Here is a 13,532-nt window from a genome sequence, read left to right as displayed (position 1 = left end):
CTGGCACTGGAAATAACTTTAAAGAAATACGTTCATAAATCGTCAGGCTATCCACTTAAGAAAAAATTAAAAGTTCCCTGATGTTGCATTGGCTTGCCGTGATATATGCCATATGTAAAGTACTTATCAATTACTGAACCAGCAAACATAAAACAATCTTATATTCCGTGTTTGTTCTCTACATTAAATGTTGCTTTTTATATCAAATTGATCATGCTTGTGAACTGGTGTAAATTCTGTAAATATCATTTTCAGAATAATAAAAAGAGGTGCAGATTTTTATACCATGTGTTCGGAACTTAAAGGAAAGTACGACGTGATCATTATACATTAGTGGAGGAAGGTACTGAATGTTGTCGACGTCTTCACAGTGGTGTGTGAGGACAAGGTCTAGCAATGACGGACCATATTCCAAGTTAATATGTTTTACGATACATGTAACGATACATTGTACAAGTGCACACTGGATAATTGTTGATAATATGTCACTATCGAAACCCCACCTGAAGCTGTGAGCTGTACCCAGTTACTATATGTGGTGTTCTGAAACCTCCAAAGATGAGACAACATCCTGCCTTACTCCAAGAACAGATGTGTCTTATGGTAAAGTCGTCAGCAAGACGACACAGACTACGATATATTCCTCCTATAGTCACTAACCCGTTTCTAGACCTAATTGTACAACATACTACCTCACACGTACCACTTACATGCGCCTCCGATATGATCGATTGTATGCGAAAGTGGTCCCTAAATTATAACATTATGCCTCCTCCCTTGCGACTTATAACTCTATCACTTCTGATGCAGATGTAGCCTGAAATGATGGGAAGACAGTCTATATCTACAGTGAGCCAAGTTTCTGTGATAAAAATTATATCGGGATTGAATTCATCCACCATCAAACTTAGCTCGGACATTTTATTTCAAAGACTACGGGCATTCGTGCAGCACACATTTAAGGTGCTTTGGGAATCTTACTTTCTACCCATACAGGTCTCGGAAGCGTTGGCTTCCACGACCTGACTACCAGAAAACACTTAATCTTAAGGTTCGTTTCACCACTTAGCTTTCGAATTCTTAACTCTGTAAGAGCATTCTTCCACCTGATCCGATCCTCAAGCGGCCAATCTGGTCGAATACGAATATTTGAATCACGAGGTTTGTGTGCGTTATTCAATATTATATCTCTTTCCTCAAAATTCCCGAGTACTAACTTCAAAATCCTTCTTTGTTGGGTCTCACCTCCAACCCATTTACCGGGTCCTATTACGTTCATGATATGTACCCCTGAAACCTCTTCAACCAGTACATTTCCGATGACAGATTCCACTAACTGCAGATCATCTGCGTGTCTTTTAGCAGGGTCATAGCCTTTCAACTCTTCTGGATTCCTAATAATTAAAGTAGGAACGTGTCTATCTCCTTTAAAAGTCGTATCCATGGCTTTCGACCGTGATGTCTGTTAACTGTTTGCATCTTACCGTCGAGGGATAATTATTGATGAGGCGAAACTTTTCCGATTTATGATAAAGATAAATATTGACCTACTTTAGGACTTTAATGGGGTAATCGGACACGCAGAATGTGAGCCCAACGAGGACTTTTAAACTAAACAGGCGCTCTCTTTGGCTATTTTTCCTTCTCCTCTACGTTTCCGCATCGTCTGTTTCCCATCAGTCTCAGCATCCACATTAGAACTACTCGGGACGATAATGGTTCTAGCCGGATTACCAGTCGCTGCTACAGCACTTTGCCCATCAATATCTAATAGTGTATCACCCACTAGTTGTTTCGGGGTAGAAACCTCTATTTCGTGTTTCACAGTTGGGTGTCTGGCAAGTGCCGTGATAGCACTAACGACACTGACACAGTATTCATGTTATCGGTACAGCCCTCGCCAACCTTTCTGTTAGCTAATGCCAGAAGGCTAATTACTTCTTGAATGAGTAATGTCTTTCTCAAACAACAAAGCACACAGAGCCAAGTGAGAATTAGGCTTTGAGCACCTTTTATAGGCAGTGTGACTTAAGCGGGTGCACATTTTATGGAACCACTTCTTACACTCATCATATTGCATTCCTTCTTCTACAGGGAACAAGCAATATGGCTGTCCACAATTGTGAGCAGAGCTGTTCATCTTAAGAATTAGCTAAAACGGTAGACAAAATAGATGTATAGGATAAATCTCAAACCTTGATCAAATAAATCAAGTCAAGGTCGACCAAGAATGCTTTGATGCAATAAATACACAAAATCAAGATCAAAACACACAAACGCAGTATCACTTTAACTGAAATAAATTTAATTAGAGTGTAAACAGTAGTATTAATGCGTAATTTACGTTCAAAACAGCGAATTTAACTCAACGAGAAACAGTAACACTGTCCTATTTAAACAGTCATTTTATTAGCTCTAAAATTCTTCTTCTCTCCTGATGAATTCGAAAAAAAATAACAGAGCGATTTTATTCATGATTTATGGAGTCTGAATGCTAAATTATTCATTCAAATGATTATTGGAACGTTTTCTCATGATCCCGCGGGTGGTACGCTTTCCAAGATGGCTGGTGTAGGTCCTATCGTTAGGTGGAGGAAAGTTTCAGCGGCCACTGGGAATGTCCCTCGATCAAGACACGGACACAAAGCTGTGGCTATTAAGGACTTGATCGTGGTTTTTGGTGGTGGGAATGAGGGAATAGTAGACGAACTTCACGTGTTTAATACGAGTAAGTGTTATTTTCCGTCCATTTGTTTTTAGCAACTTGCCAATGGTTTCTACCCGCTGTACACGGAGATATTCCGCCAGGATGTGCAGCCTTCGGGATGTTGGCAGAAAACACTCGTGTTCTCATGTTTGGTGGCATGCTTGAATACGGCAAATATTCAGGTGACTTATACGAACTACAAGCCTCTCGTTGGGAGTGGAAACGTCTAAAGCCTAAGCCTGCTAGAAATGGCCCCTGTCCATGCCCAAGGATCGGTATGACCTCTTTTATTCTGAATTTTTTTTGCAGGGCATAGTTTTACTCTTGTTGGTCAACGAGCATTTCTATTTGGTGGGATAACAAATGATAGTGATGACCCTAAAAACAATATACCAAGGTAATCACTCCGGTTTTTCTATTTAGTTTGCCATATGTCGTTTATTAGTTGTATAAATTCGTGTTCAGTAACATGTTTAGGCTTGTCTCCTTGCGTTAATGGGGAATTACTGGTTCGTTATGTACTAGGTCATCGGTATATTTCCAAATTAAATTCAAGTTTAAGGGATATCCATTGTATCTTATAACTGCTCAAGACAAAGGTTCTCAGCTTCACTGCTTACTGCTCTCTGGATATTGACATCTGATAACAACTGTGTCAACGACGTAAGTAGTCTCGCTAATATATTAAAGTAGGTAACGGAAATCGAGGACCGAAGGTGGTGTTCTAGAATACATCTCTTTTGACCAGCTTCCATTCAGATAATTTTTCATTTACCCTCACCCTCAGTCTTCAGCCACGGAGGAATTTTCTCTCCCACTCTTGTATAGTACCTGTTATTCTAAAGCTCTAAAGATTTTGGATAAACTTTAAGTAAGGGGTCTTTTCAAATGTTTCGGTAAGATTTGTGAACACTACACCAATGGACAAATCGTTATCTTAGGCTGCTGTCTAATTCTCTAGCAATTAGTTAAACACAAATGCTTGGAAATTCGTGTTGGTCAAGAGTTATCAAATTGTATGATTCTGTGACTTAGTAACCTATCCCGAATTGTTTTTTATGTAACTGACAGGTTAGTGGTTTTACACCATCTCTCCGTATTTTAGTAACGGGCTAACTAAATCATCCTTCCAATCCTTAGGCAGTTGGGTGCAAGAAGCACTTTTAGTGACTGTGAAATAATGTCCACGAAAGATGACAGCAGTCGTGGATGTAACCTTCCAGGACCGGCTATCTCGCTAATTCTGGGGTTAATAGGAAATTGAGGAACAGTTTCCTCAGTCACAATGTGGAACCTGTACATATTTACATCAGTTCAAGTTGCCATGCCCCATTAGCGAAGAGAGATGAAGTATTAGATCGAATCTCACGTTGGTAGAGGTAGTAAGTGTTAGTGGTAATAAGAAAGATTCGGCATCGAATTCACGACTCGGAAAGAATTTATAAATTAGTGAATAAAACGAGAAAGGTTTTGAGGAATTTAGAATCTCAGGATTTGGGGGAAGACAAAAAACAAATTAACCTGTGCCATTCTAAGCGGTTTTGAGCCATGTCATTCAAAGTCTGACTATTGGTAACGATAATCACGTGGACCACATCCAGGAAATACTTACCTAGTGACAAGGCTAAGTTCAGTTGTCAGTGACTTAATGTACTGATGTCATGGTTTGGTCGTCCCTAGCTTTCTTGTAGCTTGCTGCTGCACCAGAAAACATCGCCTGTTGAAGTATGTGGTGGTTGGGCATACGTTACACACGTCCCAACCACCTCAGTTGGTGAAGATTTACTACCTCTAATCGATTTCCCATCCTTACCTGGTACTCTTCCTAACCCAGAAATCGCTTACTCCGTGGTTGCAAAGTATACTGACAATGCTCCGTAGACATCTATTATCGAATGCTAGTAACCTACAAATATCCTCTACTTTTAATGGTCATGTTTCACATTCATTGCATAGAACAAAGCGAACTTCTGCGAAGTAAATTTTCCTCGTAACTTTCTAGTTCTAACTTCTAGTTTCTTGGTTATGTTTCGCTTCTAACCCACTTACTGAGTCTTGAGTAATATGTACTACCTTCTGACGGTACATTGCTGATGGCAGATTTAAACAACTTCAGATTGTGTGCATTCCTCTTAGCAGGGTCGTTTTCAAATTTCCCTCCGAATTTTGTAAACAAGACTCCCACCGCGAGGCAGTGAGTAGGACTTCCCTGGCAGTAGATGTATACGCGTGGCCATGTGAGAGCATTTCGAAAATCTTCCCACTCGGTCATACCAGGGTATTCGGTATTTTCCTTGTCCCGACAATGTGGGACTTATTCCGGTTACGCGTAACAATGGTTCGGACAAAGGTTGTCTCTTCTTTGGGTGTATCAACAATTGGGGTCACCCTGTCGATCAAGAATAGTATTTGGGTTAACGACACTATCAACCGCACTTGTTGTTTCTTCTTCATTTGATGTCAGACTTAATGAGTGGGTATCGTCACTTGCCGGAGTGAGTTCCAAGGCTTTACCTTACAGTCGCCCTAATAACGGAACATTTCGTAAATAATCACAGCAAGGTCGGTTTACAGCAACGTTCATAAACGGCGGGTGATAAATGGTGAAATCATCTCTTGCACCCGTCACATTGCATACCTTCTCGCGGCGGGGGTGTTGTTTACGAAATTGAGGGGACGAAAAGCGAATGTCCGGTGCTTTAACCAGATTGGTGAACATGGAGAGTCCACCTAGGGGAGTCGGGAAATCCTGGTTCCAAACCAATGGTGCACATGGGCTCCAGTATCCCGATGGGACAAATGGCGTATGAACCAATTCTTGGTCACCGGCTACAATAGGACTGCATCTGACGTATCTCCACCGCCTTGTTAATTAAACCTCCGGGTGTGGCCCCCTAGGGAAACCACCTGCTTCATTCTGGGCAACCGGGCAGCATCACAACCCGAACTCAAATCGAATGGTTTATGGGGCTCATATCTATTTGGTGTCTTCTTGTACCAATGCTTATGTGTTCAAATAAATAAATACATTGCATTACCACTTTCAACAAGGAATAGGGACTGTGGTTGACCGCATCGAAAAATTTGAATGACCATTGTGATCGGTACGATGCGGATAAAACAAGAAAAGTTCAGATAGCTAAAAAATCCAGCTAAAAAAACACGGCGTATATTAATTACAGATACACATCAACAAAAAATGCGTGTGAAAATTACTTTACTAACCTAAGTAGCATTAAAAGCGTTATAGATGGTTTTAAACTGGTGCGATGAACTCAACAGAAATCTAATATCTTGACACGTTAAAAAATTCGCTCCATTTTATCAAATCTCATAGTGAATCTTGCCAAAAAATATCCACTATTCAGTCTACAACAGTTTCCCAGAATAATAGATAATGGTCCATGAAACATTTTTCGGTGAGAATATGATTTGTAGACGACCCTCATGTCGGATTCCGTCAGTAGTTCTCTCATGGAGATTTGTCATCCGACCTCATTGTTTCACCATTCATCTATCAGTCGGCTTTATATTCATTTTAGCTATTAAAGTATGTTCTTGGTTTATCTCCGTACTATTTACTTTGTAAAATATTTTCATAATTAGATACTTAAACGATCTGTACACTCTGGAATTAAAACCTAATTCAAGTACTATGTGTTGGGATATCCCAAACACATATGGTCAGCCGCCTACACCTAGAGAATCTCACAGTGCAGTAGCTTATCAGGTCCTTGATGGAATGGTAAAGAAATGGCGTCTTTTGGTATATGGTGGCATGTCCGGTAATCGACTTGGGGATCTTTGGCAATTAGAAATTGATACTATGACATGGATCAAACCTATCGTTAGTGGAGATCTGCCGGCTCCACGCAGTCTTCATAGTGCAACTGTAATCGGAAACCGGTAAGTTACGGAAAATTCTTTTTATTAATGCGGTAGGTTCTACCTTACGTCCTGTTATCTATCGTAAGGCAATTTTTAGTTTGCTATTGTTTGTTTATTGTCTTCAGGTTAGGAAGGGCAATCAGCACTTATTATTTTAGGGTGATAATTAGTTTTGGTTTAAGACTCAGAATTTTCTCATAAATTGCGAGTTTTTATCTAATTATTAACAAACAAAATATATGCGAGTATTCGTCAACATTCGAATGAATAGTTCGGCAGACATTGGGGGCCGAGTATGGAGACGTTATTAGTGAAATTATATATATATATATATATATATATATATATATATAGTTACAACGCTAGGGTTTCTTTGTTATAACGGTCCTTTTACTTTCTGCACGTATGTGGGACGTTAATTTACCTTAGACGAATATCTACACTAGATTCCCTGCCAGTGTCTATTCTACAGGACTTCAACCCAACTCAAATCAAGAACACGTGATTAGCCTGACTAGAACGTAAATATATTTTGAAACCCAAATATGTCTGACCAAGCAAACAAGCGATCATTATCATTCTCACTCACAGTTCATATATATATATATATATGATGAATCAATTTCTTAGCCAGTGACATGTGCTTTAAGCGATTTCTGATTGACACCTAATAGCCTTATCATCTGGCCACTTCTGGTTGATTCACTTTATCAGGCCTAGTGGTTAGAGCGCTCCACTTTCAACCACAAGGTTGTGAGTTCTAACCCTTCTTCATGTACTTAGATTTGGGCGGCTGTGGTATGTTACTAGCACTCATCTAATACTCGTTCACATGAACTACTGGGTGCATGTTACCAGGACGTTTGGATAAGCAGATAGATCACTGACCTCAATGTGGGTGCGGCTCAGAGTTAAGTACATAAGGTTGCATGTATTTGATAACTCATATGCCTTACCTTCGAAAAATAGACATATGTCCCCATAACTGTGGCTTAGGAGTCTGTCACTCGGTTTCATCCTTCCAAGTGCCATGCTCAAACGCTGCCCCATTAAAGCGTGATCTAAGTAGACGGATCGTAAATATGCCCTTAGTCAAGTCGTGTATACTTACTCAAGATTGCTGAGTTGCAATAACTTCTTCCAATTCTTCTTTTACGTCCCAATACCATTATCTATTAAGTATTTATTGTTGTTTGGTTGGATACCTTTATTGACGAGACCCTTATTGTTCACTGGCGTGATTTAGTCTATTCTTTGTCTTCCTCTAAATTTTGGGTTTGGTGTTGTTCCGTAATTCTTGTTCTTTCCTGTTGAACTACGTTTCTGATGTTTGGCTTTCTTTTGTATTTGGTATTTGAATGGTGCAGTGAGAAGACGGTTGACCTCAAGAATGTTATATGTACACAGTACACTTCAAACTGATGTATCTTATGCGAATGCAACGTATTTTCCAGGTTGACTCTATCTTTTCATTGCTTTATCAAACTTTATGAAATGGATTAACGGCTTTAGACATTTTAAAAAGATTTGATATCTTTCTGCTCCTGTCTTCAATTTCCTAGTCTGCTGATGTGAGGCGTGGGCAACTTAGACTGATGCACACTTGTGTCATGTCAGCATGTATCATGTAGTTAACTTGATACAGATGAAGGTAAATGGTTTTGACAGCTTGTTGGAGAATCAATCAAGTATCCGGTCTCCAAAATGAGTTTGCCACGTGAAGTTTGAAAAATTAATTTGTGTCTATCACTTTTTGACAGATAGTTTATGGCAGTGATCCATTTGGCATGAGGTTTTTTAGTTCGTGTGAATCAAATATACTCCCAGCCCGAAGGGAAAATTCTTTGTTATTATTTTGAACCTACTTAGTTTCATTTCATAGTTCTAAATCACTTGTCCATATTGACCAAAACTATTAAATGTTTAAGCACAACATCAGTTATTTATATTTTGTTTTAAATGTTTATTTAAGCACATAAATATTGGTACAGAGAGGCACAGAATACATATGCTCCACACAATCGCTTGGTTTTTGTGTGAGCTGCGATACTGCCCGGGTGCCCAGACCAAAGCAGGTGATTTTCTTAGGGGGCCACACCTGAGGCCTTCGATCTAAAGGTCTGATCCACAAGGCAGTGGAGCAACGTCAGGACATGCAGTCCTATGGTAATCGGTGACCGAAAATTGGTTCATACGCCATGTGTTCTTTCAGGATACTGGAGCCCATTTACAATGTTTTGTGCTCGGCGTTTCTCAGCAGTAATCTAGAAAGGGACGTTACTCATTTCCTTCAGCTACTTACTAATCCTTAACAAAATTTTGGTTATGGTGTTTCGCACTTAATAATTTCTGTAGAACCTGACCAGGTTTTTAAATATCGATGTTGACCAATCGGTTTTTATGTACTTCCGTGTATTCATTTCTTTAATTTGCCGTGACACTTAACATTTAATCATTTCTAGAATGTTTGTCTTCGGTGGATGGGTTCCTTTGGTCATGGAAGAAATTAAAATGACAGCTCAAGAAAAAGAATGGAAGTGTACAAATACTTTGGCTAGTCTCAATCTTGACACAATGGCTTGGGAACCATTGACAATGGAAGTCGCTGACGAATGTCTTCTACCTCGAGCCCGCGCTGGACATTGTGCTGTAGCTGTTCACAGTCGTTTGTACGTTTGGTCTGGTCGTGATGGATATAGAAAAGCATGGAATAATCAGGTGAGTTGTTAAATATTGTACTACCGTGTAATATTATGTTCTTTAAAATATAGTACTAACTGGTTTATTTTTATCCGTCTAGGTTTGCTTCAAAGACTTATGGTTTTTGGAAACTGATCGCCCTGCTGCTCCGACAAGAGTTCAATTAGTTCGTGCTGGCACTCAAAGCCTCGAAGTAACTTGGGGTTCGGTGCCTACTGCAGATGCTTATATTTTGCAGATTCAAAAGTATGATGTTTCTCCTTCCACAACTTCAACACATTCCCTGACATCTTCACCAGTAGATACAAGTGGAATTGTTAAAGCTCCATTAACTGCATCTGCTGGTTCTCTGAACTTCTCAAGAGCTGGTGCTATTTCACAGGTTAGTGCAATCGGAAAGGGTTTCGAATTTATTCACTTGCTGCTAGCAACAACCTAAGCAAAATTAATAGCTGTTTGATTAATTTACTGATTGACTAGTTTTTTGATTTCATTCATTACATAGGCCCTCATTACCACACCGGCTACTGCTAATTCGGTCCCAATACCAACCCCTATCAGATTGCCTACTACTACTGCCGCTGTTGGTTCAATGATACCAAACTCATGCGTCACTATGGCTGGGCAGAGAGGACCGACTGTAGTTACACCGACAGGTTTAAAGATCACACCTGTGCCAGGCAGTGCTGTTACAGGACGGACGGCAACTATCGCAACTGTAGCACAACATTCTAGTGGAGTTAATCCATGTGGTCCGACAATCATCCGAAGTTCATGTCCTCCAATCGCTCCAAAGCAACATGTGAGTTGCCTTTCTAGTATTCTGTGTAAAATGCATGAAACTATACAACACCAAGTTGTTGAATTTTTGCAACATTTTATCTTGGGTATTATTATAAATAATCCGAGGATTCCGGTAAATTCTTACACAGCTCCCTTTATTATCTTAAAGAGGGCAAAACCAAAGAATGGAGCAGAATAATAGAAATTCATTTTATTTCGTTAGCCTCTCATCAGCTCCTTAAAATCCTAAGTATTTTAAAATTAAATCTGTGGATATTGACATACTCTTAAATACGAAGGTAATTATAGATGAATATGTGTATCATAATGTAGTGAAGATTCCAATATAGCCTATAAGATCTTAGAAATTTTCCTCAGGCTAATAAATAAAGTGAGAGAGGAAAAGTCCCAGAACATCGAACTAGTGATTAGAAACCATAGAGTTAACAAAGATTTAATGATTGTGTAATGAAGCAACTAAAAACAGTCTAATAGTAACAAGGATGAGTTGAAATCAGTCAATTATAAATTAAAGAGAAATGAAAATGACGTAATCGAAACTTGAGAAAGTTGAAATAATGATGCAATGAAAAAGGGTGTAATGTTACCAGGGCAAAGTAAGATTTATTACTGTCTGTTTTAGAACACATAGATCTGGTTTTAGACGTTTGGTATCTATAGCATCGGCAAATTTCAGAAGACTGGAGTTCAATTGTTTATTAATCACCTTAAAAGATTTCAATGTATCCACCTGATGTCCTGTATCGAGATGTGTGGAGATGGCACTGCTGAATGCTTTTGACCCACTTAACCTTAAACGTTTTGGGATATGTTCTTTGAATCGGATATGCATTCTTCTTCTTGTCCTACCAGTGTAAGTGCTTTGGTAGATACATGTGAATGTATGCACAGTTGGTGGTAACATGAAAGGTATACCTGTCGAACTTTGATTGTGCTAAAGAATATGTTGTTTCGGACAAAACAATCAGTTCAGCTGCAGGATAAGTTCTTGTCAATCCAGTTTTTAGTCATACGTTGATTGATCCTGCCGTATAAGGTTATTATTCGAGGTTATTTCGGTATGCCCATTGGTTAATATTGTAACTGTCTAAATAATCGGTAAGTGGTTATGAATCCAAAAGTATTAAGAATTCACAGAAGGTTGAGAAAATAAAGTTTATTTATCAAACAATTACTTCAGTTTTTCTGTCTTCATGCCATGCTTGAAGAAATCATGAGATCATCTAAAATCGACGAGCTGATCGAAGGGTCAGTGACACAACGACAAGAAAAGCTAAACTATTCCAATGCATCCCAGCCCTGCTAACTAGAAGAAGACGCGGTTTAGATGAAAGAAATATTCCACAAGCACCCAAAATCGCGAACAATAACAAGCACACAACTCAAGAGTATATATACAACATAAAAATGTCCTTGGGAAACATCACGAAATAGCATATTAATAGGGAACAAACCAATGACATTTAGTGTCCTTTCAGGTGGGCGATACAATCTAATAGTGAAAACGGGCGCTTTTGTCACGAGAACGAGAGATTCAAATTTCCAAAATAAAATCACAAAAATAAGACATTTACCAAGTGATTCCAGGGGATCTAGCATCCCCAACAGTCGGCGCGCATTTGTACTAATTTTCCCATATTTGGTTGAGTTATTTTCAGCTTACAGCGGCTTGAATATCTGAACTACCCGTTTCTTTCATCTAAATATTCCAACAATTTATCTGTTTTTTATTTTGCTTTAACACCTCATTATGTCTATTAATCGCATAATCTATGCCGGCGCGTCTCTGAAAAGCTTACGACTTTTCGCTGCGCACGTTACAAAAAGTACAATAGGAAACTTTGTGGTGGTTGGCAATATGGATTGAAGTGAATGAACATTAATTGTATGTCGATTTTCTAGCTGCTAAATTCTAACTGCCGATCATTAATTTACCAAGGTGGACTATCTTCAAATCCTATTAAGTCAAAACGTGTATCGTAATTGTGGTGTCATCACAATTCAAGAATCTCGGTTAACTGATTTACAGAACGATTGCTTAGTATCACCACATGATCTCAATATTTATCATCAGGATCGATCAAGCAATAAAAAGGGATGTGACGGTGGTGTAGCTATGTTTGTAAATGTGAGCTAGTGTCGATCTTTTGCATGTTCCAAGTTTTCAAATGAAAAGTGTAAGAAGTATGTTCAATGCGCTTTTCTGGACTATACTTCTGCTTCTGATTCTATCCCAAGACAACTTCTACTTAACAAGTTTATCAGCGTCAACACTGACAGCTTGATAGCCAACTGGCTATGTTCCTACCTCTCTGAAAGAGAACAGTACAATGTGTTTGGAGGAAAGTGTTCAACATCTCTACTGTCTCATGAAGGTATGGCACAAGGAGTCGTTCCTTCACCTGTTCTTTCCTCTTTTTTTTTTCTGCATGATCTGCTATCTTTTACAGCAAACAATTTCTTGAAATATGCGGATGATCTCACTGTATGTTTGCCGATTTCTACCTCTTTACATCCCATAGAAATGAATGAGTGTTTGTTTCGTATTGAATGGTGGTCTGTTGTTAATGGTCTCATACTTAATCCATCTAAATATCGAGCTGTTAACTTTAGCCTGAGACACGAACAACACCTAAACATCATGTTTGGATCCCATAATGCTTGTGCCATTGGAGACTTTGATAAACACAGTGTCGAAAGTCAATTATCTTGGTTGTTACCTTTTCCTCTGATCTCTCTTGATTTTCTCATGTTTTACTGTTATCGAAGAAAGTGTTCCGTAAAGAAGTTGTATACTTTTTGGATTACTCGAAATTTACTCTTACAAATTCTCAATTCTTGCATATTACCTATTACTCTTTCTCGAGCTTTTGAGGAAAGACTTTACTGTATTGTAGAGGGTGCTGAAGGCAGTTAGCAGAGTGTGTGGTGAATCTTTAGAGGTCATTAATAATATAGTTGTGGATGGACATCTAAAGTCTTCCAAACTCTTGACAGGTGTTATCTTATCAGATACTAACCATCCCCTTCATTCATATATTTCTCCTTGTATATCTTCTGGTAGAACGGGACGTCAATACATTAACATCTATACACTCAAGCAAAGGTATAAAAGTTCTATAATACCCTTACCTAGCAAATATACTCTATGACGAACAGGTTGTTAGAGTTGACCTAGTCAATAACCTGTATTCTTAAACATGTTTCTAATTGAAAAGTTGTTACCGATTCATGTATTTTTTCCCAGCTTCCTTCTTGTTTTTCTTTTGTTTTTTGTAAAAAGAACTTGTTGAAATATCTCGTGTTGAGAATTATATATTGCACCAAAATATAATATTGAATAAAGCCATTAATAATAATAGTAATAATATTTTTAGAGTTGAGATCATGAGTCAATTGAAGCTAGACCACCATGCTTCCAGGTTTTCCATGG

General features: G+C 38.7%; 1 protein-coding gene across 1 annotated transcript in view; it reads left to right on the top strand.

Moving 5' to 3' along the window:
* Window positions 1–2,511: 2,511 nt before the first annotated feature.
* Window positions 2,512–13,532, top strand: part of Smp_090450 — a gene marked incomplete at its 5' end in the record, with an annotated part of 29,081 nt that continues 18,060 nt past the window's right edge. The window contains 7 exons of the mRNA XM_018791518.1: window positions 2,512–2,728; window positions 2,761–2,982; window positions 3,017–3,104; window positions 6,314–6,613; window positions 9,058–9,313; window positions 9,396–9,677; window positions 9,801–10,211. Of these exons, the coding sequence (XP_018645326.1) occupies window positions 2,512–2,728; window positions 2,761–2,982; window positions 3,017–3,104; window positions 6,314–6,613; window positions 9,058–9,313; window positions 9,396–9,677; window positions 9,801–10,211 (1,776 nt within the window). The remainder of the gene's footprint in view (window positions 2,729–2,760; window positions 2,983–3,016; window positions 3,105–6,313; window positions 6,614–9,057; window positions 9,314–9,395; window positions 9,678–9,800; window positions 10,212–13,532) is intronic.

The sequence above is a fragment of the Schistosoma mansoni genome, assembly GCF_000237925.1.
Source record: "Schistosoma mansoni, WGS project CABG00000000 data, chromosome 2 unplaced supercontig 0193, strain Puerto Rico, whole genome shotgun sequence".
NCBI classification, from domain to species: domain Eukaryota; kingdom Metazoa; phylum Platyhelminthes; class Trematoda; order Strigeidida; family Schistosomatidae; genus Schistosoma; species Schistosoma mansoni.
Note: the sequence above shows the minus strand (reverse complement) of the source record. Positions and strands in the feature narration are given on the sequence as shown.